Consider the following 27,119-nt stretch of genomic DNA (forward strand, 5'->3'; position numbering starts at 1 on the left):
AGAGAGAGAGAGAGAGAGAGAGAGAGAGAGAGAGAGAGAGAGAGAGATAGATAGATAGATAGATAGATAGATAGATAGATGTGGGGGCAAGGGTGACAAGGGACTCTGGTGTCCACCAGTCCTGCTGGATGGTGAGCCCGGCACTAAGTAGATCCCTCTGCTCCTGTCATCTTTTTTTTTTTTAACTGGGGAGAAAAGGGGCTGGCCCCAAGGGTCCGCTTAGTCTGACTTCGCAGCGGCCCAGCCCTGTCACCCCCTAACCCCCAGGACCACATGCTCTCCTCGGCACACTGTGGTGCCACTGACTTGCTTCTGCACAACCCCTGGACTCCAGCAGCCACTGCAGTCTCTACTCCTGGCTCTCCAAAGCTTGGCCTTGGGGGGCGGGGGGGGGGGGCAGAGGAGGGAAGACACAGGTTAACTCGGTGAGTACACAGAGCAGGAACTGTAACAGCCGTCATCAGACTTGAAAGACCGTGGGAGTCTACGGAAAGCTGCAGTTTGGAAGGTAGGGGGTTTCAAGGGACAGTGAGCCTAAGCTAGCTGAGCCAGGAATGCCACCCCCAACGCAGGTCCAGAGTGAAGGGCCAAGACAGGCACATCTGCTGAGGCAGCAGATTCTCCCCAGCCCCCAACGTGCTGAGTCTCATATGGGAGGTGCTTGGAAAGGCCAGAAAGCGTGAGACTGTTCACATGAGGATGATGAAGACCCAGGCCCATGGCTAGGGAGGGAGGGTAGGGCTTACCAAGGGCTGGGAAACTAGATAGGGTGGCTTCATGGAGGGGATGCAGGGCTGGGAAATTGGGGACACGAAGGCATCTGTGGTAGTCCCCATACATATATTAAGACCTGGTAGAATGGAGGGCCCTCCGGAGCCACAAGCCAGCATCAGGGAAATCCAAGTAGACAGTGGCAGAGGTGAGGGAGCTAGGAGACCATGAGGCCTCCTCCCAGGACAGTCTACTTTCTCATCATTCCCATAGAGTCCACATAAACCAGCCGCTTCTGACCAGGAGTCATTTGTCACTGGAAAGCCTCGTCAGTATCTCAAACCCTGACGCTGCCAGTCGGAGGGACAGTGATCTCAGTTCTGCCCACTCCCGGATCTTACCTCCAGTGTGGCACAGAATGGGATGTGGGGCTGGGGAAATGGCTCAGGGTTAAAGTGCTTGCTGTCTCAAGCGTGATGGCTGAAGTTCAGATCCCCAGAATGTAAATGCTGAGTGTGCATGGGGGCCGGTCTGTGATTTTAGCCTCAGGAGGGGGAGATAGTATTCCCCAGAGCAAGCTGGCTAGCAAAAATGGCCATATTGAGACTAGCCAGCCATATCGACAAACTCTGGGTTTACCTAAGATCCCACTTCACTGAATAAAGTGCAGAGTAATCTGAGAACAGTTCCCAGGATCAACCTCAGGCCTTGCATGCATTCACATGTGTGTGCACATGAAAATGGAAAAGGAGGCGGGTGATATTTAAGTGCCATTAAAACCTGCAATGGAGGGTGTTATGAATTATTATGTACGCATGGGAAACCCCCAGTTGGCCAGGCCAGGGTATCCCACTCATGCAGGGAAACATGCTGGCATGCTGGGCAGATGCAATGGCAGGCGACCCACTCCATGTGGGCATGGCGGTGCGTGGACATTCACAACCCAGAGGCTGCATCTGTGCAGAAATGGTTTATTATAACAGAGAGACAAAGAGATGATAGGAAAGAAGAGAGAAAGAGAGAAGGGTCAAGAGTGTACACCTCGTGGCAATGGAGGGAGAGAGAGGAAGGGGTGGAGTTTTCCCTAAGAAGAGGCTTCTACATCAGGATGCAGGGCGGCCCCCAAGAGGCGAGCCAGATTATTAACAGGGGGGAGATGCTGTGAGATGACTCACCAAATAAAGCACTTGGCTATCCAAGGCTGTCAACTTGAATTCAATCCTCAGAACCCACGTAAAGGTAGAATGTGAGAAATGACTCCCAAGTGGTCCTCTGACTGCCATACGTGTGGCACAAACACGCCTACTTTCTAGTGTCATACACACATATTTCAAACAAACAAACAAACAAACAAACAAACAACATTAGCAATGCAACCCACTGTGAGGAGGTTCCTTCTCAGCATTCAAATACCTGAGGTAACAAGCGGTCAGGGAGTTCAAAAAGAAAAAGAAGCTTCATTTTCCATGTTCATGCTCAGGCTGCTTCTTCAGAAAGGTCCAGAGGCAGTGTGCCACAGAGAAGCACAGTGGAGGGGACTGAGGCACCTCAGAGCCAGAGTATCAAAAGAGCCACGCCTGCCACCCTCAGCACCCACCCCCATGGGCATCACCACACAAGAGAGCCCTCCATGAGAGAGAGGCCTGGAGGGGCAGAGCATCCAGACACCCAGCTTTCCCATCCATAGATAGAAATGATCCCCCAGCTTCCTTCCAGAGCCCTAGGGAGGTTCCAGGATAAATCTACAAAAGACACCTACTAAATACAGACCTGTCACCTCTAAGTTTCCAGAAAGGCCACTTGAGCCCTACTTAGGAGGAGAAGGGGGCAATAATTAGTCAAGTGACAGGGTTCAGAGCAGTCACCAAACCCTCCTTCAGGCTTTGGAGGGACAGAAGCAGACAGCGGTGTCCTTGGTGAGCCCTGCGGACCAGCTTCTCTCCTCAAACCAGAAACAATCCTCTCTCTCTTGGCCTAGGGTTCTGGGGCACCCTGGGACCTGCCCTGAACTGACCCCAGCTCCTGCTCCAAGACACCAACATGATCTGGTCTCTGCAGCCCCAAAGGCATCCACAGCTGAACTCAATGACTCCTGCCAGGGGCCTCCCTCCCTCCTCCATAGCCAGGATGTCCCTGACAGGTAGCTGCCGCTCCCATCCTCCTATTTATTCATCGAGGACCCCACTTTAGGCATCCGGCTTCTGCTGGCCCCTCCTCACGCACGGCACTGGCTGGCAACGTTTCCCAAGTCACCGACCCGCCCAGCCATTGCCAGGCCACAACTCTCTGACCTAGATAAGTGAGTGTCTTGGCCACAGCCACAGAACCAGTCTGCCAGCCCCTGTTCTTTGCTGCTCTAAACCACCCCATACCCAGGCAGACACATCATCCTGAACAACTTCTGAATTATGTCTCGCCCCTGCAGGGTGTGCCCGGGATAGCAGGAACCGGGCTGCAATAGACCCAAGTTCCTGAGCCTATATGAGAACAGGACAAGTCTCCATTCTGCTCTTAGTTAAGGCAGACCCTGAGTTCCAGGCCTCGGGAACCATGGCCAGGTGACACTGCCCTCCCTTGGTCCTGAACTGACTCCAAGCTCCTTGAGAACAGGAGCTTTGCTCACCGATAATGTAAGCACACAGCAGTATTTGAACCCCCCACCCACTAACTGATGTACTATGCCTTCACTGAGGCCCTGTGGTTAAGGACAATCAAGTCTTTACCAAATGGGAAAAGTTGTTCTCAGGGAGTTTTTGTTTCCTGTTCTTTCATTTATTCTCAAACATTCTATCCTTCTCTTTTTTTTTTTTTTTAAACACCCCTGCCCACAAAGACAGGGTTTCTCTGTGTTGTCCTGAACTCACTTTGTAGACCAGGCTGGCCTTGAACTCAGAGATCTGCCTGCCTCTGCCTCCCAAGTGCTGGGATTAAAGGTGTGCGCCACCAACACCCGGCTCCATTCATTTAATTAGTGACTGTTTACCAAATTCAGATGAGAAATGAAGACGGTTTAGACCAGCCCCTTCCTCCAAGGAGCTTTCAGCTCAGGGAGTTTCCGAAGGGGAGAAGAGGTCCAGTCGGCCAGATCCAGGGACAGAACTGGCCAGGAGGCACCAAGGGGCTCGGCTCACCTCCCACCCAGAGCTGAAGCCACTCCCAGCCCTGTGGTTAGCAAGGTCTGAAACTCAGACTTGGTAGGCTTGGCGCTCTTTGGAAGAAGATAGATCTCTCAGCCCCTGAGGGGCACCCGGCACTCTGTAGACCAGCCCTAGGTCCTGTAGGTAAATTAGCACACTCACTCATTCAACCAGTACACACCAAGCACCTACCTGGTGCCCTACACTGCACTGGTACTGAGGTTCCAACAGGGAACACAGATAGCTCCAGCCTTGAGGTGCCTATGTCTATGAATAAATAAGATAAAAAAGAGAACGCTCAATCATGCTAAGTACTGAGTTAAGATCAAGCGGAGAAAAGGACGGATAAAATGTCAGCCAGTACACCAGCAGAGCCCAGAGCTCCCCCAGCACCAGTGCGGCCCAGCTCCCACCCTGGCTTTCACCCACCCGTGTCCTTCCGAGACCAGATTCTCTCTCCAATGTCATTTTCTGGCCTGTGTTATACTAAAGGTGATCGTGTGCTTGCAGGCAGGAACTTACTGCCCACAGAAAACCAAGGCTGTGCTCAAACTTGTGATTCTTCTGTCTTGACCTCCAGATGCTGGAGTTACAAATCTATCCATCTGGCTCTGTTCTGGGCTTGCTGCATCTTTCCTACAAAACTGGGATGTACAAGAGTCAGGCGTTCTAGGGAAAGGCGGGTGTGGAAGAGAGCAGAGGAAACAACTCTGGGGGTCCATCGCCATGGAAACCCAGCCTCCCACCTCTTCACCCACCCTGTAGCTGGGCAGGTGAGCAGTACTGGGCTGGGTGTGTGAGCTCCACTCTTTGTCAAGAACAGGGAAGTCATCGCTGACTAAGCCAGAATCTATTTACACTTGATCATCTCCTTCCTGTCCAGTAGGTAAGCTATTCCAGTAAATGACGACCAACCAGGGAACTGCACCATCCCTGACGAACCCTCTTGCCTGCCAGATGGAAGGAGGGCCAGGACAGGTTTCAAAACAAGGCCCAGGAGCCCTGCATGGCAGGTCCGGAGACCAGCTCTGTGCTAAGGCCTGCTGTAGTCTGACCGTGGCCAGTGGACGCCTGTCTGGGTCTCAGGCAGAAAGAACGCTAGGCCAAGGGCCTGCTCTTCATCTTGTCACTATCGAGGGGGCACTGTGACCACCAGGGCAGGTTAAAGCATGAACCCACCTGGGGCAGCTGGGAAGGAGGGATACAAGCAGGTGCAGGGACATTTTGGAAAGTAGAGTTGTAGAGGGTAGCATGGGTGAGGGCGAAGGGGACATGTTGGGAACAGAGTCCACAGCATTGTGCAGCTTGGGGAAGGGGGAGGAGAGGCCTGTCCACCACACAGGAAGGGGCTGCACTCCCCAGAAACAAGACCAGCTGTCCAAAACAGCAGAGATGACAGCGAACACAGAGACGGGAATCTCAGGCAAGGCCCAAGGCCCTTCTCTGAGAATTATCTGCGGGACTCTAGTCCAGAAGCAGAGAAGAGAATAGCAGGGCCAGAAGGTGTTCTTCCTGTCTGGGAGCAGAGCACTTACCTACCGCTAGAGACTTGGGGGTACTTCATAGGAAGGCCAGGTGATTCAGAACCATCAGGGGGTCTAGCAGGCCCTAGAGATGACTCCAGAAGCAGTCAATACTCTAAAGATTTACAGGCAGCCCAGATCTGTTACCTTATTTGGATCTTTTGACACCTGGTGATAAAAAGCAGAATCCAGCTTTACAGATGAGGGAACAAAGCTCAGGGGCCATATGGCAAACCGAGGATAGAGCCCAGACTAGAGGCCCCACTGCGCACGCGGCCTGCTCTCCTCACCAACAATACTGTTCTCAACACAACACCTGCTGCTGGTCCTGGAAAGCACACTGCCACCAGGAGGCTACACGAGAAGAGGAGGAGGAGGCAACACATCCCCTCCCCACAGCACAACTACCACACACCGAGTGTGAAAGGGAAGGAGACAAGTAAAAGCACGGAAGTGACGCACAGTGGCGGGCTGTGCGGAAGGACGACCTCTCTTAGTCTATTATGCCGTAAAGCTGATTTAGTAATTACGACGGCTAAGGGGTTTTTAATGTGTAATTACATACTAAAAAGTAAGTGAAAAGGCTTTCGATTAATACCGAAGTGACTCATGACTTGACAATGAGTGCTTCTGTAAAGGATGCTGAAGGCAAAGGTTAGCTATGCCAAGACGGGGGTCCAGGCCACAGTGACCTTCTCTCACTTCCACAAACTCTCTGGGAAGAGCTATGAGCAGGGCTCGGAGTTAGGCGCTGTTAGCCAACATGTGAGGACTCTGGGGCTGGATCCTGATGCCGCTGCTTCCTTCACTGACCCAAGCCTCAGTGTGCTCTGTAACCGGCAGGAGAGTGCTTGTACCTCACAGGCTCCACAAGGGCTAAGTGAGGGAAGCCTTGGAGTGAGCAGGGAAGTCCTCTGCAAGGCTAATGACGAACTGTCACCCACATCATCTCATCCGAAGCCCCTCTCCAGCCAAAAGGTCCCCATCAGGGCTGTGCTCAAGAAGTTCTCCATAACTGATCTACACTGAGCTACAGTCCGTGCCCTTTCACATTCTTTTTTTTTTTCAAATATATTTTATTACTTTTAATTGGGTATGTATGGGGAGGGGCATAATGCATGTGAATGCATGTATCCACAGAGACCAGAAGAGGCTATCAGGTCCCCTGGAGCTGGAGTTATAAATAGCTGGGAGCCAGGGGCTTGCAGCCTGGGACAGAGATTTGGGGAAAAGGAAAGACTGGGCTGTAGCTGGGCCTGGTGGCACAGGCCTGTAATCCTAGCTACTCCGGAAGCTGAAACCTACCTAAGATATAGGGCGAGTTCAAAGCCAGCCTGGCAACTTACCAAGACCACCACAAAATAAAATGTAAGAAGAGGACTTAGGATACAGCTGCTCAGTGTTGGAGTGTTAGTCTAGAATGGTATCAGGTCCTAGGTTTGACTCCCAGTATGGCGGCAAAAAATAAAGTAACAAAATTCTTGGCTCTGAAGCAGTCTGAACACTGGCCCAATTGGAGATTTGGTCTAAGGACATCAAACGTGTGTGTGAGCAGGAAGGAAACCGAGGAATATTCTCATCTTTCTTTCTAATTACACACGAAGAAACATAGGCCCAGTCAGGTAGCAGGGCAGAGAAGGAACCAAGGTCAGAATCTGAGAGTTGAGTCAAGGAAGACCTGTCCTCACCCGTTCCCTTCACGGGGCCAGTTCTGAAAAATAGGACAATCTCTGTGTGTGAAAGGCAGTCACAATGAATCATGGCATCCTAAGGCTTCAGGGTGAACATGGACCTCAGAGGTCACTGGGAGCCAATCACCCATCTGAAATTTAACAACTCTTCACACCGTCTCCCAATGTTCTTCACGTTGATACCACTGAGGACAGACTGGTGACTGACTCATGAAGGAGTTCACATTTCATCAGGGGGCTAAAATAAATCTCAGAAGGATTAACTTGTTTGTTTTTTCTAGTCTTAATTTCCCAATTCCCCAAAGGGAATGGCTGGAGGTCTCTGGCTCTCCAGCTGGCTCTTCTGTCTTGTGGAATTGGGGAGTGAACCAAGCTAGGGCTTCACTCAGCAAGGCAAATGCTGCCCCACTGACCTGTGTTGGTCTAGACCTTGGTTCTTACAGGTGACACAGTAGAACCTGTGGAGACAGTGAGCTGAGGCAGTCAGAGGAGGCCACAGTGCTCACTTCTCCACAGGGCTGGAACCAGTTGTCTGTTCATAAAAGCTCCCCATCACCAACCACCTCGAACTAGGGCTGCAGAGGGGCAAACGCCATCAGTGAAGCCCAGCGAAGCTGGCAATGTTGCCTAGAAACTGAAAAGCAAACCACAGCACCCAGCCTTGCAGAGAAGATGCTAGACGGTCCTGACACAGGAAGCTGCCTCACAACCAAGCAGCTGGGTTGCTGGGAGCTTCTGCTCTCCACTGGTAAAAACAGGCCCTCCACCTGGTTCCCACATCAACCACTGCAAATGAGGACTAGAGAATTTGTCAACTTCCATGGTCATTGTCACTGTTACACACACAGGGAAATCCAGAGGCACAGAAAGTGCTGTCTCAGTTCCCACTAGTGAGCAGCTCAAAGCAGCCTTGCACACTGCAACTGAAGTTCTTACTACACAGGAAAAACTGAATTCCAGAGGTTGTTTGGGTGGCATGTATTCATTCCAGATGTGCTTGCCCCGAGCCTGGGGCCCTTCTAGTACTAGGTCCTGTACACACAGCATAGAAATTCCAATAGTATCCCTAAAAGGGTCACTTTCAAAAGTTAAAATTGATGGGTTGAAATGTGGCTAGGTTGGTAGAGAGCTCCCCTAGCCCATGATCTGCTTCCCAGCACCGTATAACTCAGCGTGGTGGCTCATCCTTGTCATTCTAGCGCCTAGAAGAGGACAGTTAGAAGTTCAAAGTCATGCTTGGCTACACGGTTCAAGGCCAGTCTGGGCTAGAGACACAGTCGGTGCCACCCGTTCCATGGCCACCTCCAGCACCAACCTCTCCTGATTCTCCCCACCAAGCAAGTTTTGAGTCTGTTCATCAATCTGAATCCCTTCCTTGAGCATTTACACTCTGATAGCTTACCCTGGGCCACGCCCATAGTAATAACCATGGTGATGGTACACACACAGACTCCAGAGACACAAGAAGCCTTGGCAAGATCCTCACAACCAGAAATTGCCACAACCAGAAATTGTCCCTTATAAGTCTGTATTCTAAAATAAAAAATAAAAAAATGTGGGTAAAGTGAGTCATGGTTGCTGTGGGATGTTCTGTATGGCAAATGTGTTGCTAATTAGTCAATAAATAAAACACTGATTGGCCATTGGCTAGGCAGGAAGTGTAGGCGGAACAAGGAGGAGAATAAAGCTGGGAAGTGGAAGGCTGAGTCAGAGAGACACTGCCAGCCGCCACGATGACAAACAGCATGTGAAGATGCCGGTAAGCCACGAGCCACGTGGCAAGGTATAGAAATGGATTAATTTAAGCTGTAAGAACAGTTAGCAAGAAGCCTGCCACGGCCATACAGTTTGTAAGCAATATGTTTGTAAGTCTCTGTGTTTACTTGATCGGGTCTGAGTGGCTGTGGGACTGGCAGGTGAGAGAGATTTGTCCTGACTGTGGGCCAGGCAGGAAAACTCTAGCTACACATGGTCTCCAAGCGAGGAAGAGGACAGGGCAGCAAACATTAAGTACTTTGCATGGCGGCCAGTTGTTCTGACCGCCACAGAATCATTTGCTGTGATAATGATAACAAGGTAGTTTCAGATTGTCCTATTTTTCATGAACTAGCCTGCTTCCACTTTTGCCCTGGCTGGGAGTTAGCTCCAAGGAAGGTTTTATGCCCACCTCTCTCACTTGGGTTTCTGAGCAAACTCTCCTATACCCCTTGGTCTCTCTGGTTAACTGTGTTCTAATCTGAAAGTCTTCTTCTGATGTTGATGAAACACAAGCCAGTAAGATGTGGGGAAGGGGTGAGTGAAGTGACTCAGGAGGCGAAGGCACCTGCCACCAGGTCTAATGACCGGAGTTCAATCCCTGGGACTCACGTGGTTAAATCATCAGTTCCTGTCAATCTGTCCTCCATATGTGCATGTGGTATATGTTTTCACACGCTCAAAATATTTTTTTAAGTATGGGATAAAATAGCTCACTGCCCCTCAGCTATCTCTGTGAAGGAGCACTCTTCCATAGTGAAGGTAGCAAGATGTGCAGCAGAAGCTGCTCGTTTCTTCTTGTTGAGCTGTGTAAGTCCTGTGTGTTATGGTTTAAATGTGCTCTGTCTGTCCCCCCAGAACTGGTGGAGTGATCACTAGCTGCTCCACACAGCAGCGGTGGGATTTAATGGACGTGTTTGAATAGTGGGGATGGAGTCTTCATAAATAGACTAATGCCGCCTCGTGGAAGTGGGTGGGTGCTTACTTTGTAGGGCTGGGTTAGTCACGCTGAGAGCAGGCAAGATCTTACCTGTCTCTTCTACACACTGTGCTTCTTCTGCTTTCTGCCATACTACGATGTAGTGTGAGGCCCTGGACAGTGTGTCCACCTCATCTTCAATGTACCTACCTCTAGAATCAGGAAACCACACCTTTTTAAATTACAGGCTCTTTGTAAATCACGGCAACAGAAAACCAACTCAAACTGCACTTACCCGTCATGATCCTCTGCGCTTCATAGGGCTCCATGTAGCCGGCACTTTCCCCCTTTCCTGTCTTGCTCTTGAGGTCATTCTTGGCATCAAAAGGATCTGAGTAGTCATCAGCTATGGTCACCTGCAGGGAGGAAGAGAGCGTGAGGCCATCTCTGGCTCTGTCTCACTACTGTTCACAGCCAGGCACTGCCTCAGCCAACAGAAACGGCTCCTGGGCTAGCTTAGCATGGAGGGGGAGGGGAGCCAGAAACATGAGCCCGCCCTGGGGGAATGGAAGGGCAGCTGGGTAGAGGTCAGGTGCACACAAAATACAGAGATGAGGGCCTGGAGTCTTGGGAGTGTGTTACTAGGTTTAACTGAACAGCAACAGAGACAGAGAAAGTTGGGAGATCATAGAAAGCTTCGAAATGCTGGCAGCCCCTGGTGCCGGCTGAGGCACAAGACCTCGGCCAAGGATAGCTGCACTCAGCATTCCACTTTTCTCCAAATCTGGAACACGATCATGCTGTGGGTCATCACACAACAATTTGGTGAGATCAACACACTATAAAAGATGAGTGTGGCGCTAGACAAGCCAAACGAAAACACTAAACTCAGCGATGTACAAATACCAGGGTAAAAATAAATGGCTCAGGAGCCCAGAGACCAGAAGACCCTTCTGTAACCGATGGGCCACTGAGGTAGAGGGTGGGCAGGAGCGTGCCCAGATCTTCACTCACAGACCAATCCTAGTGCCCTCGCTCGGCAGTAGGCCAGGCCTGCCAGCCCTTTGACTAACAACAGAAGAATGAGTCACTGGGGCAGGTCTCGGGCTGGGCAAGGACTCTGGAGAATTCGAGTATCTAGAATTCTCCCGCCCTGGAGCGGAAGTTCCACTTTCCCTGGTAAAGGGTGACAATATCCAATTGAAGGCTTCAAAACACAGCACCTCTCTGCTCCTTTCTGACTCCCCGAGTCCTAACCAGAGAAGGACAATAGCCCTCTCGACCCACACTTTATTACACATCAGCCTCACCCCAAACTGAGAGCCCTTCCCTCCCCCCCTCCAGGTCAGGTATCTAGCAATGGGCAAGTAAGTCCTCAATCTCCCAGCTGCTGCCCCAGGGAGGGAGGAGGCTAGCATCCCCCTTGATGAATTGTTATTTAAATTGTGGGTTTAATTAGAAACCACGGGAGCCGCTCTTCTCTCTGAGCTCCAGGAATGTAAGGCATCTGCAAAGGCCTGTAAACCTAGGAAAGGGAAAGACCCGTATAAGCTTGGCGAATGTCTGCTTGTGGCAGCCCTAGCAAGAGGCACAAGTGACCGCCAGCTACCTAAAATGTGAAGCCCGCAGAGGGACAGCAGGAAATAGTCCCTGGTCACTAGACTGGACCACACCCACCAGAGAAGACCCAGGCCCAGAACACCGAGCAACCCGGCAGACAAACCAGGTCTGACTCTAGGTCCCAGGGGCTCCTCCAGATGCCGATGTGGTAATCCCTGCCTTTCAGGAGACTCAGATGACACCAGGCCAGGAAACAGAGGGCTGGGGAGAGGAGGCTTGCCTTTGTCTTTCCTTTGCTATTGGCACTCCACCATTTGCAGAAGACATTAAGAGTCCCATATGTGAAGCACTGTCAGCCAGAACAGTTCAGATGTGGGTCTCATGGGCAGGGTTTTGAGCTCAAGGAACCAGACGTCCCAATGGAGACTGACATGGAGGTGACACCGAACTCGGCTGGCCCAGGCCACACTCCTTCACTGTCTCTGCCATTTCAAGATCCTCCTCTGGTCTGCAGTGAGGAGGGGAGGAAGTGTTTCCCCCAGGGGGAAATTATTTGGGTTTTTTACTGGGGACCATGGGATAAGGTGGTGCCTAGCCTGGCCATAGTCTCCAAGTAACTCCGCAATCGGCATCCCAGCCCCTTCCGGAAGTGCTCTGTAATCTGCACACACGGAGCCTGGCAGGATATAAGCCAAATCTTTGTTGGCCTTGGGATGGGAGCACTGGGAGGCCTGCGATAAAGCAGGCACTATCTATACTTTCTAATTAAAATGAGACTTGAGCTCAAGCTGCCATAGTTCCCCAGCTGCCTGCCCTGCTTACTTCCATTTCACTACGAATGTACAAATCCTAAAACCAGGAAAACCCCCTGGTCTCTGATGACATGTGGTTCCAGTTATACCTGCTGACAGCTGGAAATCCTTCCGTTTAAAAAAAAAAAGTTTAGAATTCTGTTAGTTTAAGAAGCAAATCGGAAAGTTCCTAAAACGTATGTTTAATCAATTTGCTTTTGAACTTCAAAGTGAGGCTGGTGGAGGGGAGGGAAGGGAGGTTTAAGCAACCTGAGACTTGGCAAACACGGCACTCAATGGTCCAACCTTACGCAAATCACGTCCTAGTTGGAAGTAAAGTTTAACCAGGTGGTAGGAAGTGGGGCAGAGAGGTGGCAGAACCCCTTGTGAACAGCCACAGGCCCTGGCCACAGACAGAGACTGGGTGGCATGTCAACTTAGCAGAGTTGTCCTGGTCACCTGGGACTCACGGCAGGAGGGGTGCTTGTAGGCTGCCGTGCGTTCACAGGAAGTGAGCGGCTTCCCACAGATGTGGGTCTGCTAGGGTTGCTTTGCTGTTAGCGGATACTCCTTGAATCTTAACCAACAGTTCAACCACGAGACCAGCCATGATGTCTCTGCAGGCCACCTGACTGCACAAGCACCTTTCCTTGGGAAGCAAGGTCACACCGGTCCCTGCATTAAGGGGCTCCGAGGTAGCATGAGGACAGGGATCCAGGCCATCTCTTCCTTGGCTCTCTCTCTTCTACGAGGAGAGCTTTCAAACAACCCGGGCGACCCCAGCTCAGCCTATAGCCCCCTGAAGGATTTTCACAGGCTCCCAACCCCCGCCCCCCCAGCAGCCCAGAGGCAGGGCCAGGTAGGTCAATTCACAGAGCAGCCCAGCAGCAGGCCCTCTAGGCCAACCAGCAAGCCTGACTCCCACCCTGGGATTTAGATTCCACTATACCCCAAAACTCATCCTCTGTGGCTTTCCGGGCTGCCTATAGGTTGAGAGCTGGCTCTAGAGGTTACTCTGTAGCCCACATGCTGTGGGTAGAACTCAGTCCCTTCCAGCCGACAAGACTTGCTGTGTTTTCCCTGGGGATTAGCTGTGTGATAGGAAGCAGTCTTCCTGTCCATCCCCAAGGGAAGTGCTAGAGGAAGGTGGGTGTTGCCACTCGGCTACCCTTCCATATGCCTGGGTGAGTGTTTTCATTGCTCTTGTAAGATAGCTGCCCGCCGTGGGAAGTAGTTAGGGACACTGTGAGGTAACTTAGCAGAATTAATGGAAATCTCCAAATACACATAGTCTGACTCAGCAATTTCACATCTCAGTATTTACTCCTAACGTACACAAGGGAACACGGGCAAAGATGCTTGCTGAAGTTAAGTAATACTGGGGAATCCCACACAGTCTCTATACTCATCAACAGGGGAACTGCTGAGCACGCCATCTCATCCCACACTGTGGACTATTATCCAGCAAGTTAATACCCATGGTGCTAACAGCTTTCTCAATGAGTCGCTTGCTCTGAACAAAAAGGGTCATAACAGGGATGCTAAATGCAACATACCTACTTATGACAAACAAAACAAGAACCCGAACTGATCAGCTGGAGAAAAAGTCAGCACAGAGCTAGTACCTAGACTGTGGGTAGGGTCAGAGCTGCAAACAAGGAGGGCCTATTTCTTACTTACTGTGTGACATGTAAACCCAAACTTGCTGCAAACTCTTCCACCACAGGCTATTTTTGGAACAGCAGACAGACTGCTTCCCAAACCTGTCTGAAGACAGAAATGGCCTGGAATGATTGTTACGACAACAGGCTCCTGGCCTCGATCATCTGTGTACTTAACAAGCATCCCAGATGATTCTTATCAGGAATAAAAGCAAGAGTCAGTCCCCTCTGCCACAAGTCTGAAGGCAAACCTCCAGTCGCTGTTCTGGAATTTCACTTTTCCCAGCGATTTCTTTCTCAGCTCTGCTCCTGAAGGTGAGCAACTGTGACTCTCCGGCTTACCCCGAGGGTCAGTGGGAGTGCAAGCTGACCTGGTACCCCGGGGTCCACCGGCTGAGAATGATCTTAGATGCAGAAGGCAGGGCATCCTCGGCAATCTTGAGAGCTGGCCCTCACTGAACAACATGGCCTGTGCAGGAGGAGGGTTCCCCAGGGAAGCTCCCTGCCATGTCCCCTCCCCACCCAGGGAACCAGGGACCAAGGAGGTTCCCAGGCCAGGAAACTACAGGGCTCATTCAGGTGCTTTCAGGCCTTGTCTACCAGGCTCTTGGCCTGGTGTACACACACACACACACACACACACACACACACACACACACACACACACACACACAGCTCCTGGAAGGACTTGTGGCACTGCCAAGAGGAGCCCCTGTAGAGACTCATACAAGGCCTAGATCCAATCCGCTAACAAAGAAAAAAGGACAGAGAGCAGCTGCCATCTTCCAAGACTGGGACGCATGCACCACCCCAAGCCCACTACTCCACAGGCACCTCCTGACCGGCAGTCACTGAGTACCTGCTGCTCCTGGGAACTGGTACAGCAGTTCCAGGTCAGCGTGGTCTTGCAGGATGGGGGTCTCTAAAATGCTCTTCCATCCCTGAAAGTGAGAGGGAGGCACCCCATGAAGGTCCAGACTCTTGCCAGGCCATGCATGACATTTTTCTGTTTATTTCAGGTGAAGACACCTGAATAAACCTTGAGTCAAGGTCCAGTCAGACCATTTCTCAATGACTCGTACTCATATCGACCTTAGCTTCATTAACAGTCTGAAGCCATGGAGCTCTAGATGACACCCCCGCCCCGTGTTCACACACACCCACAGAGTATTTTAGGTACACGGTGAACCCCAGATTCACTCCACACCAGACCTCTCCCATTAGAACCACCTAACAATAGTAAAAAAACACGCTGTTTGCTGTGCCGAGGTGGAAGGTGGAGGGCCATCAGAGCTGGCTCCATGGTAATTTACCTGGCCAAAAATGGACAGTATAGACAGCCAAGTGTGGTGACACACACCTTTAGTCCCAGCCCTCGGGAGGCAGAGACAGGCGGAGTCTCTGCGAGTTCGAGGCCAGCCTGGTCTACAAATTGAGTTCCAGAACAGCCAGGGCGGTTACACAGACACACAGAGAAACCCCGTCTCGAAAACAAAAAGTGCAGAGTGTGACCGGACCTGTCACTCACTGGTGGATAGTGGGGGGTGGGGCATCACAAACATTATGGCCCTGGGCTCTTTATCTTACTTGCTAGTTTGAAGTTCAGGGGCCATGACCCTTTCTGTCACTTGGGGCTCAGGAGGGTTCCCTGAAGGTGAGCGCCAAGCATGTGGGACCATTACATCCTCACTGCAACAAGGCAGCTCTGTGCCTGTCCCCTTATGAGGACCCACTGTGACACAGGACCTGGCAGGCCGGGCATCCACTGCATGGAGACTATTGATTGCTATACTAATAGAGATGGTGTTAAAGAAACAGGGCTGTGGGAGTGGAGAGCGGGAGGCTGCGGGGGAAGCAGCAGTGGACAGATGTTTCGTGTACACCAAGAAGCTGTGCAGCAATGAATGAGCAAGCACTGTCTGGGAAAGGAAGCTCCTTTCCTGGTGCTGTCCAGTCGGAGGCTCTGGGGCTTCTGCTCTGGGTGGAAGGAAGGTCAGCTAACTGGATGCCACAGGCCACTGCTCTTGGTGGGTCTCCAGGCTTGGACATGCAGCTCTGGACAGCCCAAGACACAAGCAGCCCAGCTTTAAGGGCTGATCAGCTGAGCGGCTGTCCTTGGAGCCCCACCAAGGCAGTGGGGCTGGAAAGCACCTGCGTGGGGCCACCCAGATAGATGCCTAGAGAGGGACGGCACCGCACAAAGGTCATGGGTGAGCAGTGACCGTGCAGCTGAGCACCACTCTGAAACAGGCTCTGCTAACCAGCCCTGGGGAGCTCTAGGCAACCTGCTTTATTTCTCTGGAGTTCCCCTGGGAGCTGGGGCACAATGGTTTGTGTCTCGCCTTGAGAGGTTGTAAGGAGCAAGTAAGATGATTCTGGATGTCAGTGTTTATGACAAACAGGCTGAGCGCTTGTTCCAAAGCAGGACACACCTCCTGTGTGCCAAGGACCCATAAATACTGTGTGGTGCAAAAACCTCATGACAGGACCTCTGCCCAAGAGAAGCCAAACCCTAAAGGTGAAAACAAAAGGCCTGGGGACCCCTCCACCCCCCCTCGTTTAGAGCCCCAGTAATTACAGAGGAAATGACTGCAATTAAGCATGACAACAGCTGTCATGGTTCTTAGTCTGCCCCGCCCCCAAGAAGAGCCTCTAGGAACAGCCCTTTTCTGTTCACACCATGGGGAGGACCCTGAGAGGGGGTCCCCAACACCAATAGTGCTTCACACCACGGGGAGGACTCTGAGAGGGGGTCCCCAACACCAACAGTGCTTCACACCACGGGGAGGACCCTGAGAGGGGGGTCCCCAACACCAACGGTGCTTCACACCACGGGGAGGACTCTGAGAGGGGTCCCCAACACCAAGGGTGCTTCACACCATGGGGAGGACCCTGAGAGGGGGTCCCCAACACCAATAGTGCTTCACACCACGGGGAGGACTCTGAGAGGGGGTCCCCAACACCAACAGTGCTTCACACCACGGGGAGGACCCTGAGAGGGGGTCCCCAGCACCAGTGGTGCTTCACACCACGGGGAGGACTCTGAGAGGGGGTCAGTCTGTCTACTGGGTCTCAACTCTTATAAGATTTGCACAAAGGAAACCTCACAGGGTTTACACATGCCAGTGGCCCGCACTTAGAGCAGGACGCACTCCCTACAACTGTAGCAGACTCCAGAGGTTTGAGACCACCCGTGTCTGTACACTGGGAGATAACTGTGTGCTTCCCACTTCCAGTGCACAACGCTCAGGTGTCCACAGACCAGCTGTGACACCCTCCGTAGATATACAACAACCCTCCTTGCCTCTCCTAGGCCTCTTGGGTTTTGACCAGCACAGACCAACCCTCGATACAGGCACGCCAATAAATCATTTCTGACACAGTAAGGAAATTAATTTGGGAAAGATTAATTAGCTGCATTCATGCAATCAGCCTCGGCTTCTGGAGAGGAGGGTGGGAGGGCACGCTTCACCTCAGACTTAGAAATGGGCTCCCTTTCTCCTCTGAAGATCTGACTCAGTCTCAAGCCACTCCAAGGCCAAAGCTCCCCTTTCCTCACAGAAGGGTACCTGCCGAGTACTCAGCCCCAAAACTCCAGGAGAAGAGAGTTCAGGACCTGGTGATTCTGTCATGTGGGATGACATCACTATTTTGTTGTTGTTGTTTGTTTTGAGACAGGATTTCTCTGTGTGTCAGCCTGGCTGGCCTGAAACTTACTTTGTAGACCAAGCTGGCCTTGAACTCAGAGATCCTCCTGCCTCTGCCTCCCAAGTGCGGGGATTAAAGGCGTGTGTTACCACTGCCCTGCACAGCTTAAAGTGATCTACCATTTACACTGAGCTGAGCTCTGCCTCCCTACAGCCCATGTGACCTTCTAAATGGCATTCTGCCACGATGCCCCTTTACTGACTGTCTGTCTACACCTGTCCTACCAGGTGGTCAGGGGAACAGATGCAGCCCCCCAGCCTGCATTTTCTAGTCCTGCCTCTTACACAGCCACAGCTGCCTGCCTAAATACCTGCAGGTTCCAGCTTGTCAGGAAAAGACATTCCACACCAGCCTCTGTTGGCTCCTGTCAGGCCCCACTCACAGCCTTCTCTCCTGCACCCACTCACTCTCCACAGGCTGTTAATCTGGGTAGGAGGCTGGAGCACAGCCTGGCCCAACCCTGTTCACCCCAGAATTTACTGTCGAATGTTAGGGGAATGTTAGAGGACAGGCCTGTCAGCGTCGTCCTAGCAGTGAGAGCTTCTATTCTGAACTCAGATGTAACTCAAGCCCAGAGCTTCCCAACTGCTGTCTGCCAGGGTCTCTGGACAGAGAACGGTGCATCTTTCTCAGGACAGACGGACAGACGCACCGAGCACCAGCGGTGCTTCACACCACGGGGAGGACCCTGAGGGGGGTCCCCAACACCAACGGTGCTTCACACCACGGGGAGGACTCTGAGAGGGGGTCCCCAACACCAACAGTGCTTCACACCACGGGGAGGACCCTGAGAGGGGGGTCCCCAACACCAACGGTGCTTCACACCACGGGGAGGACTCTGAGAGGGGTCCCCAACACCAAGGGTGCTTCACACCATGGGGAGGACCCTGAGAGGGGGTCCCCAACACCAGTAGTGCTTCACACCACGGGGAGGACTCTGAGAGGGGGTCCCCAGCACCAGTGGTGCTTCACACCACGGGGAGGACTCTGAGAGGGGGTCAGTCTGTCTACTGGGTCTCAACTCTTATAAGATTTGCACAAAGGAAACCTCACAGGGTTTACACATGCCACTCACTGAAGAAAGAAGGCCACTGCCCAGTCTGGTAACCAGGAATCCAATTAAGATGAGAGGCCCAGAGAGAAAATGAACTAACCAACATCAATGCCAGAAACAGGTAACCAAACCTCTTTCGACCTTTCAGGTCCACACCATTTCTACAGTCCCCATAGTTCATTTGTCTTTTAAAATCATCAATAAAAAATTTCAAAGAACTCTCACCACCTTTCAGGAAGATCCCCTCCCCCCCCCCCCCCACACACACACATACACAGAGCCAGGGCTCGCTCTCCGTGGGAGGTGCTCACAGCCAGGGCTGGCTCTATGTGTGGCTTTGTCTAACTACAGCAGCTTGTTCCCTCAGCAGCCTCCAACATGCTGGGCCAGCCTACCAGACAATCCTTCCTCCCAGGCTGGGGGGCTGGGGGTGAAGGGGTGTTGAATGGGGGAGCAAACACAGCCATGGCCTGGCCCACAAAATCAAAAGTGGGGTTGCCGGGCGGTGGTGGCGCACACCTTTAATCCCAGCACTCGGGAGGCAGAGCCAGGCGGATCTCTGTGAGTTCGAGGCCAGCCTGGACTACCAAGTGAGTTCCAGGAAAGGCGCAAGGCTACACAGAGAAACCCTGTCTCGAAAGACAAAAAAAACAAACAAACAAACAAACAAACAAAAAAAAAAAGTGGGGTTGTCACTTTGGGCCCACAGAGCTAAGGTCGGGAAGGAGGGATGCAGGGACTGGATGGCTCCCCTCTGCCTTAACCTCCTTCCATAAAAAGACCATGTGCAGAGCAAAGAGCTTTACCAAGGCTACCTGACACCAGAGCAGCCAGAGATGAGCAAAACTCTCATGAGGTGACAAAACCCGATTCCCTAAACCTGAAGGGCAAGAGACACAAAGTCATCTGTTAGTCGGGGTGTTTATAAACCGTCTACTCCCAAAATGTAGTTTACGCTACCCCATCTTCAGGGTATTTTCCTGTTCCTGATAAGCAGGGCCCATCTACCACCTCTCCCCTCACAAGGGAAGATCAGGAATGCCAGTGAGGCTCTCTCATGGTAAGAGCAGCTCCCCCACCCCACGGAAGTCATAACTCCCAGTGTGCTCATGGAAGGTATGCACAGCAAAACAGCAGTGCACGCGAGCTAAGGGACTGTCCCTAGCAAGGTAGGACCTTCAGAAACCAGGCGTCCATGTCCCACATCCCCAGAAGTTGAGGGAAGTCACCAAGCAGAGCCTGTTCCTCCAGTGGCCCTCTCTGTGCTGAAGCTACCAGGGAAGGGGGAGGCTGCTGGCCCGGTGCGGCTCCTGGGCACCCAGCACATTTCAATAGGCAGCAGCACACTGTAGTAAGTGAAGGGTCATTTCTCTCTGAATGGGGCCCATTAGGATGATTCATGCGCAGCTCCTCTCCGAGCCCAGAGGCAGACCAGGGCATCGTTAAGACACAAGCAGCAATAAAGAGCTGCCCTCCCCCAACAGACACTTTCTTTTTATTGACGACACACAGCATCAGCCACAACTACCACCACCATCTGAGGTTCCCAATTATGTTCAGCTTAATAGCGAATGCCCAATAAATGCTGATTTACTTTTAAAATTAATGCTATCTTCCTGTCATGCCAATCCTGGACCAACTTTTTCATGTACAGTTATAGGTCAACAAACTGTCCTTACGTCCAGAATGCTGTGTCTTACATGCCCTTGGCACCTGGTAGCTGAATTTGGTCACACAGGCCTGGGCTGAAGGCTGTTCAATCCAACTCACTGCATACTAACCACGTAACAAGCTCTGGGAATACTGAAGAAAGTCTGCTCTCAGGAAACTTCCAAGGCCTTAGGAAGGATGGCATCAATCAGTCTGCCCAACCCAGGAGAACTCACGTAAGGCAGGAGAGAGGCATCTGTCCCACGCACACAGAGTAAGTGTAAAAAAAGCTCTGCCCACAGGCCTTGGTCCACAAGCTTTAATAGGCTTGCTTTTTCCTACTTCACCTAGGAGACCCTGGAGAATGCCCCGCAGTTCACCACAGCACAGTCCCTGGTTGGCAGCAGGGTTCCAGCAAGGTGTCCTCGGCAAGAGACCAGCATGGCAGATATTGCAAGTGGTACTGGACTGTGGCCTGGGCTTCGGTGCTTCCAGGTTTGTGCCAGCTGTGGGCTCTGGACATGTGCCAGCTGTGGGCTCTGGACATGTTGTGCCCGCTGTGGGCTCTGGACATGTTGTGCCTGCTGTGGGCTCTGGACATGTTGTGCCCGCTGTGGGCTCTGGACATGTTGTGCCCGCTGTGGGCTCTGGATATGTCTTGCACCTTCTCGCAGCCTGAGTGCTAACTCCCTATGAACACACCTTCCTCCCATGGATGCAGGAGACTGGGCGAGTGAATTACAGGACAACACAATGCCCAGCACATTATACTGGCATAGCAAGGGCACCGGGGGATACAGAAGGATGCCACCCTCTTCCCTTCAGGCCACAGGCCTGTGTGTGAACTCTCCCAGATAGCAGGCCTTTCATCAGGAGCTGCCATGCAAGTGGACTGTTAGGGAAATGAGCCTGGGGAGGGAGGGCAGCTGGGAAAACAGGCCGCTGGGCCAGCTATCCAAAGTAGGCATGGCCCACCCTTTGGAACCAGAGGCTCACTGTGGGGGGCCAATGGTTCAGACCAGGTTAACTGGCAGTGTTCTAAGAAAGCAACAACAATCAATCCCAGCACCTCAGGAGGCAGACGCAGGTGATCTCTGTGAGTTCAAGGCCAGCCTGGTCTACAGAGAGAAACCCTGTCTCAGACAAAGAAGAAGAAAGCAAGCAACAACAATAAAACCCCTCAAGCAGAGATGAAGAGCAACAGAAGGGAAGCAGGAAAGGTCCCCTGGATAGACTGACAGGAGCCAAGACGCTCCCTCCAGTCAGTTCATCCCAGTGGAACCAGAAGGGCACCAGGGCTACCTCCCTGAGCTCCAATTTGCTTGTCCCTTGCTCTGGTCACATCCTTGATCTCGCCATTTCTACGTCTGCACTGTGAAAAGGGGAGGCCAATATCCATGAGCAACCTCCCTCTGGGGTTCTGAGCAAATTCTACAGACCGCCCAGAAACAGGAGCCAGGTCTCCCCAGAAGCTTCTCCAGGAAAACCTCAAGTGTCACTTCGCCCTTCAAATAAGCACCTGAACAAAATCCCTCAGGACTGAGCGTCCCTGCAGTCCCTGCAGAGGCCTGCACAGCCTCAACAATGCATGCCAGTCATCCGGACACTGCAGGCCATGGAGAGCCCACCTCCCCCTCCAGGGCTACCCGGCCTTACCTTCCCCTTTCCTTCCTTCTAATCTCAAGCTGCACAGAAGAGGTCTACAGGGAGCAGAGAAAATGCTCTCTGGGGGATCTTGGGTGTCTAAAAAGCTTGGCTCAATGCACTCCATTTCCTGGGTTAAGTACTACAGGATTTTATTTATCAGGGACTTTGACATTTATGTCCCCAGAGCCAGCTTCATGACATGTGTGGCCTGTGCAAGTCACACAGGCCCTGTACTTAGTTTAATGTCTCACTGTCACCAATTTGAAAATTCTTTTCTTCTAGCATGAGAGACTGAAACCAGAGCCTCCGAAGTGTTAAGCATGTGCTGTATTTCTCAGCTGTATTCCCAGTTTTCAATAATGTTTGAATGATGGGATTTACATTATGGAATTTACATTTTTTGGGGGGGGAAGGTTAGCCCTGCAAATGATATTGCTGATTCTAATTGGTTTCCATACCCAGAGGTTTTCATGGAGCACTTGAGGCTCAAATCCTTTTTTGTTTTTGTTTTTCAAGACACGGTCTCTCTGTGTAGTCCTGGCTGTCCTAGAACTTGATCTGCAGATCAGTCTGGCCTCAAACTCACAAGAGATCCACCTGCCTCTGCCTCCCGAGTGTTGGGATTAAAGGCATGCGCCACCACCGCTAGGCCAAGGCTCAAATTCTTAATGTCCTCTTCTCCCCAGCTTGGCAGCATTTGCTAAATTGCATTCTCACTGCCTCAGTTTCCCCATCTGTGGGGCAGATGCCATGAAAAAAAAAACACAAATAAAAATAAACAGAAACAGAAACAGAAATAAGTAGAACGAAACACAAAAAAAGTCTCCCCCAGTCTTCGTTTCCCTGGTTCCACTAACAGCACCAAGCCTTTGGGAAGCATTACAACGATGGTGTCCCATCTGCATGCCTGCCTAATGTGCTGCCCTGTGCCAATCCTCTCTCCCCCTGGCCCGCCCCCCGGGGCTTCTAGACTCCCTCTAGGAAACAGCGCAGTGCTCACTGCCCAGACAGGAGCCCCACAGGTCGGGCCCAAACAGGTCATAATTCACCAGCCACAGGAAACGTCTCATCCTTAAAGCTATCTTGAACTGAATACCAGATTTATCAATTTAAAAAAAAAAAAAAGGCACCGCTACTAGGAAAACTGGAAGCTGGGGGAGGGATGGCCCCTTGTTGATAAGGGAGCTACCCCTGAAATGTCCCTGATCCACCCACCACCACTTCCTCTCTGCTGAGACCAGGTATGACTCACAGGGTTCGGAGTCCTGGAAACTCCAAACCGATAGTGCCAGGACACAAGAAGAACCTCAAGACTAGACCTTGAAGGAGGGTGCGAAGTGGCTCGGGCTTAGGTGACCATGGAGGTAGTGCTCAGGGAACTCCTACACCAGCCAGGCTCTGGGCTCTCAGATATCCCAATGTGTCAGTCAACCCCAGCCAGGCTCTCCCACGCCACCCACTTCTTCCCAGCAATAGGAACTCTCCAAAGGGAGGTTTGACAGGAAGAGGAAGAGACCTTGCCAATTTGGCTCAGATGTGCCAACCCTGGGCAAGGGCCGCCTGACACTCCCTCAGTCAGTCAGTACTGGAAATCTCTCTTCCTCAGACAGACACCCTTGTGACTGACTCCACACACCTGCCACCTGCCAGGGCCACACCTGAGGAAGCAATACTTCCTCAGATGGCCTGTGCTAACAGGTCGCTGGCTTCTAGCTCTTACCTCCCTCCATCCCTACACCAGGCTCATCCTGCCTAGGAACCCCACAGCTCCACCCAAAGTAACACTGTGGCAGGCACAGTCCTCCTCCTCCTCCTCTGAGGTAATGAACGCCAGCCAGCACGGTTATGAAGCCACTCACAGCACCCCGTGTACCCCCTCCTGATCCCCAAACTGCACGTAAAAACATCCTGTGAACAGAGGAGGGCACGGAAGCCAGAAGGAAACGGAGAGCTTGCCTCCCCCGGCCCTGCTGAGTGTACACAGAGGGTGAAGTCCTGAGTGGGCGTGTACTGTGTGACACAGGCCCAGCCACATCAAGACCCCGAAGCCTTCCTTGTTGGCAGTGTGTGCAAAGACAGTAACCTCAAGGTTTCTCCTTCTGGGTGGCTGCAGCCAGGCTGCTCTCTTACAGGGACCTCCTATGGAGAGGCCCCTCCCCAGTGCGGCATGAACAGGTTCCCAGAGCCAGAAAGGCCCACCTGACCCCAGTTTTTCTACCAAAGGGTCTGTTCCTCTGTTCCCTGGCTGCCTCAGGCAGGACAAGTCTCAGGCACAAGAGACATGGTAAGGTGCACTGCAACAGACTTCATTCCCTCCTTACACACCCACCCAGGGCATCCTTGGCGCCACAACCTGCTGGAAAGGCATCCTTATGTAGTGCCAGGTACCCCGTGAACACACTCGTTTTTGATATTCTGCGTTTTTCATGAAAGGGAGAAGGGAGAAACTAACTACATTTTCTCGTCAGAGCTACCAAGCAAAGGGAACAGTGTTAAGGTAGTGTCGGCTCACTTTTATTGAAGCGAAGAGTTGACCCCAGCTGGATTAAAAAGGCTAAGTAGTCATATTTGCGGTGGGGACTGTTAGATGGGAGAGATGCCAGCCCAATGGGAGTTCAGAGGTGGGCCGGAGAGGGCCAAGCAATGACTCAAAGCGGCACCCTCCTAAAAGACAAATGAGCCCCAAACCCCGGATGGCTAGCCTGCTTTCCCATTTACTGGGGATGATACGGGTGACCTGGAATACCCACTGGTCTTCTTGTAGACACTCAGCCATTTTGGAGGGGCTCACACAACTCAGTGATTTATCGACAAATCTCTCTCTGTGATGTTTTTGTCAGCCATCCACCAATCAAGGGGCTATGAGATCAAAAGATAGCTCAAAATGCCTAAACATGGCCTGAGCCTCCTAGCCTGTGGACTGGCTTGGGTGGGCTTGCTTGCTGAGTGAAGCAGGAAGGGCCTGTTCCCCCGGAAGGATCCACTGTGAAGTCCTGACACCCCGTCCTGTACACCTCCTGCACTTGAGAAGGGAGTGGTGGTTCAGGCTTGAGAGACCTGGATTCCCATTCATGAACTCCCAACACCAAGACACCGACAGGCAGAACAAGTTCTGCTGATGATGAATGAGCTCCGGTAATAACAGGGCTCACCCTTCGCCATTAAATATTAACCTTGTTCCCAATGATGTCATAAAACCAAGGCCCAGGAAGCTCTCTCATGACCACACTCCCCGTCTGCTATGGGAGGGATTCAAGTACCTGCTTCTTCCCTGGTAGCAAGCCAGGAGGACCTAGGGCCCTTTGGTGGACAAGAGTTGCACCATGTGTCTACACAACCGTGCCTACCTGAGACCTTTATCGAAGTGACGCTGCACACATGTAATCTAAAAGATGTCCTCCAAAGCTGCCATGATCCCAGCTGTGTTCACTCGGGACTTCTACCCCCAGGGAGTATCCCCCTCAACTCTCTGCACAGAATAGGGGGTCCCTGGAAGAAGCACTTTCCACTCTGGACCCTGCCCTTTCACTAGGAGCCATCATGAACATGGCGTCTGGATTCTGTCTCACTGCATCAGTGGAGGAGGAACCAAGGAATGCGTTCTGAAGAGGACTGGATGTGTGGGGGCTGCCAGATGAATAGCTAATCCCTACAACAGGACACAAAAAAATGTTCTGTGGGGTCAGAAAGCATAGAACAGTCACCAATCAGCAGAAGTTATGGAAAATATTTTGACTTACTTTCAAGATGACCTCACGGCTGTTCCACACAGAACAGGGTGCTTTGGGAGGCAATGAGCGCTCTACCTCAGCCGACTCCAAGCAGAGTGGCTAGGACTGGCGCACAGAACCATCTCAACCACTATCTGCTCTTCTTATACTGGAAGCTCTATGCTGCTGAGAGCTCCAGAGCACGGAAAAGCATGGTACTGGGGACAGGTTCACAGCTCCAGGTTAAGAGGAGACAAGGGATGGAGCCCGGTGTCTCTAGGGTAGCTTGGGGGGGGAGGGTTCCCAGCAGCATCAGAAAGGTACGGTGCCATGAGAGGCATAGAAGCACTCAAGTCTCCCGTGTTCTGGAATTTTGTGATATCCACAGTGCAGAGAAAGCAGACAGCTCAGTGTCTCCCTCCAGGACCTCTTCTCTGAAGAACTAACTGAAATGCTAAAGTTTTGAGCTTCCTGTGGGGTAAAGTGAGAGGTTCCCACACCCTCTGCTAAACTCCTCAGTTACCAGTCATGTGAAAGGAACCATACGCAACAGAACACAACAAAATACGGACAAAAGCAGCCCCAGATTTGACTACTGCTGGTCTAGCACAGCACCATTATCCCCTGAAGTCTTCCACCTGACATTCTGACTTAAGTGCTACCAGGTGGGACCTGGAACCCACATTTTCTAAAAGCTCTCTGGGAGCTTGGGCACAAAGACCCAAGACTGAGAATCCCCAGTTGTAACAGATGTGTGCAAACACCTCACTATTAATCCCATGATTTCACACACCCAGGGGAAGTGATTTGCTCAAGGTCACACAATGAGTCAAGAGCCAGGGAGGGAATCTGGACCTGCAGAAATGGCAGTCTGGACCTTCACCTTGCACAGGGCAGATGCAGATAGGCAGAGCTTGGAACAAAAGAGCCTTCCTGGTCATGTCCCTCTGCCCTAGGAAGCTGGGGACCCCAGAAAAATGCCAGCCACGTTTGCCCCACCCCAGGCCAATACTGGAGACACTCCCCTGTCCCAGACTAAACCTCCATGACCTAGAACTACCATGGGAACAGAATTCTCCCAAACATCCCTCTTTCTTCCCAGAAGCAGCTTTTAACCAAAGTTTGTAAGTGTTTATTAGCATCTGGGAGGAACAAAAGGAGGCTGTAAAAACTGGGTCTCTTCAGTCCTAATGAGCACACAGCCATAGGAAGCTTTTCTCCAATGACACCACCAGAGACCTGCCAAAACGTGCTGCCTGCCCAGAGCTCTGCCCACGCAGGACTCAGCACAAGGAACCCCCAGGGCCTTGGAAATGTTGCAAGAGCTCGGCTGAGGCTGGGCGGTCTCTAGAATGATGACCTCAATGTCTGCAGAGCAAGGAGTTTCAGCAGACAGGAAAATCATGGTGTCCTACTCCAGAGGACTCTATCATGGCCAAAGAGCCTGCTTCCACTGAGCCACCAGGACGGCAGAAGAGACCCAGAGAGGGTAAAGAGAAGTGTGGGCCACACAGCTCAGAGACAGGGAAACTGAACTGCACATTGTCCCAGCCAGGCCAAACTACTCTGCAAACAATTCCTAGTACCTCATGACACCTGCCA

At 52.0% G+C, this 27,119-nt stretch overlaps 1 protein-coding gene across 1 annotated transcript in view; it reads right to left on the minus strand.

Moving 5' to 3' along the window:
- The window catches only part of Shb (SH2 domain containing adaptor protein B), a 120,013-nt gene that overhangs the window by 63,398 nt on the left and 29,496 nt on the right, over window positions 1-27,119 (minus strand). The window contains exon 2 of the mRNA XM_059254287.1: window positions 10,032-10,152. Within this exon, the coding sequence (XP_059110270.1) occupies window positions 10,032-10,152 (121 nt within the window). The remainder of the gene's footprint in view (window positions 1-10,031; window positions 10,153-27,119) is intronic.

Source organism: Peromyscus eremicus, chromosome 2 (genome assembly GCF_949786415.1).
Source record: "Peromyscus eremicus chromosome 2, PerEre_H2_v1, whole genome shotgun sequence".
NCBI classification, from domain to species: Eukaryota; Metazoa; Chordata; class Mammalia; order Rodentia; family Cricetidae; genus Peromyscus; species Peromyscus eremicus.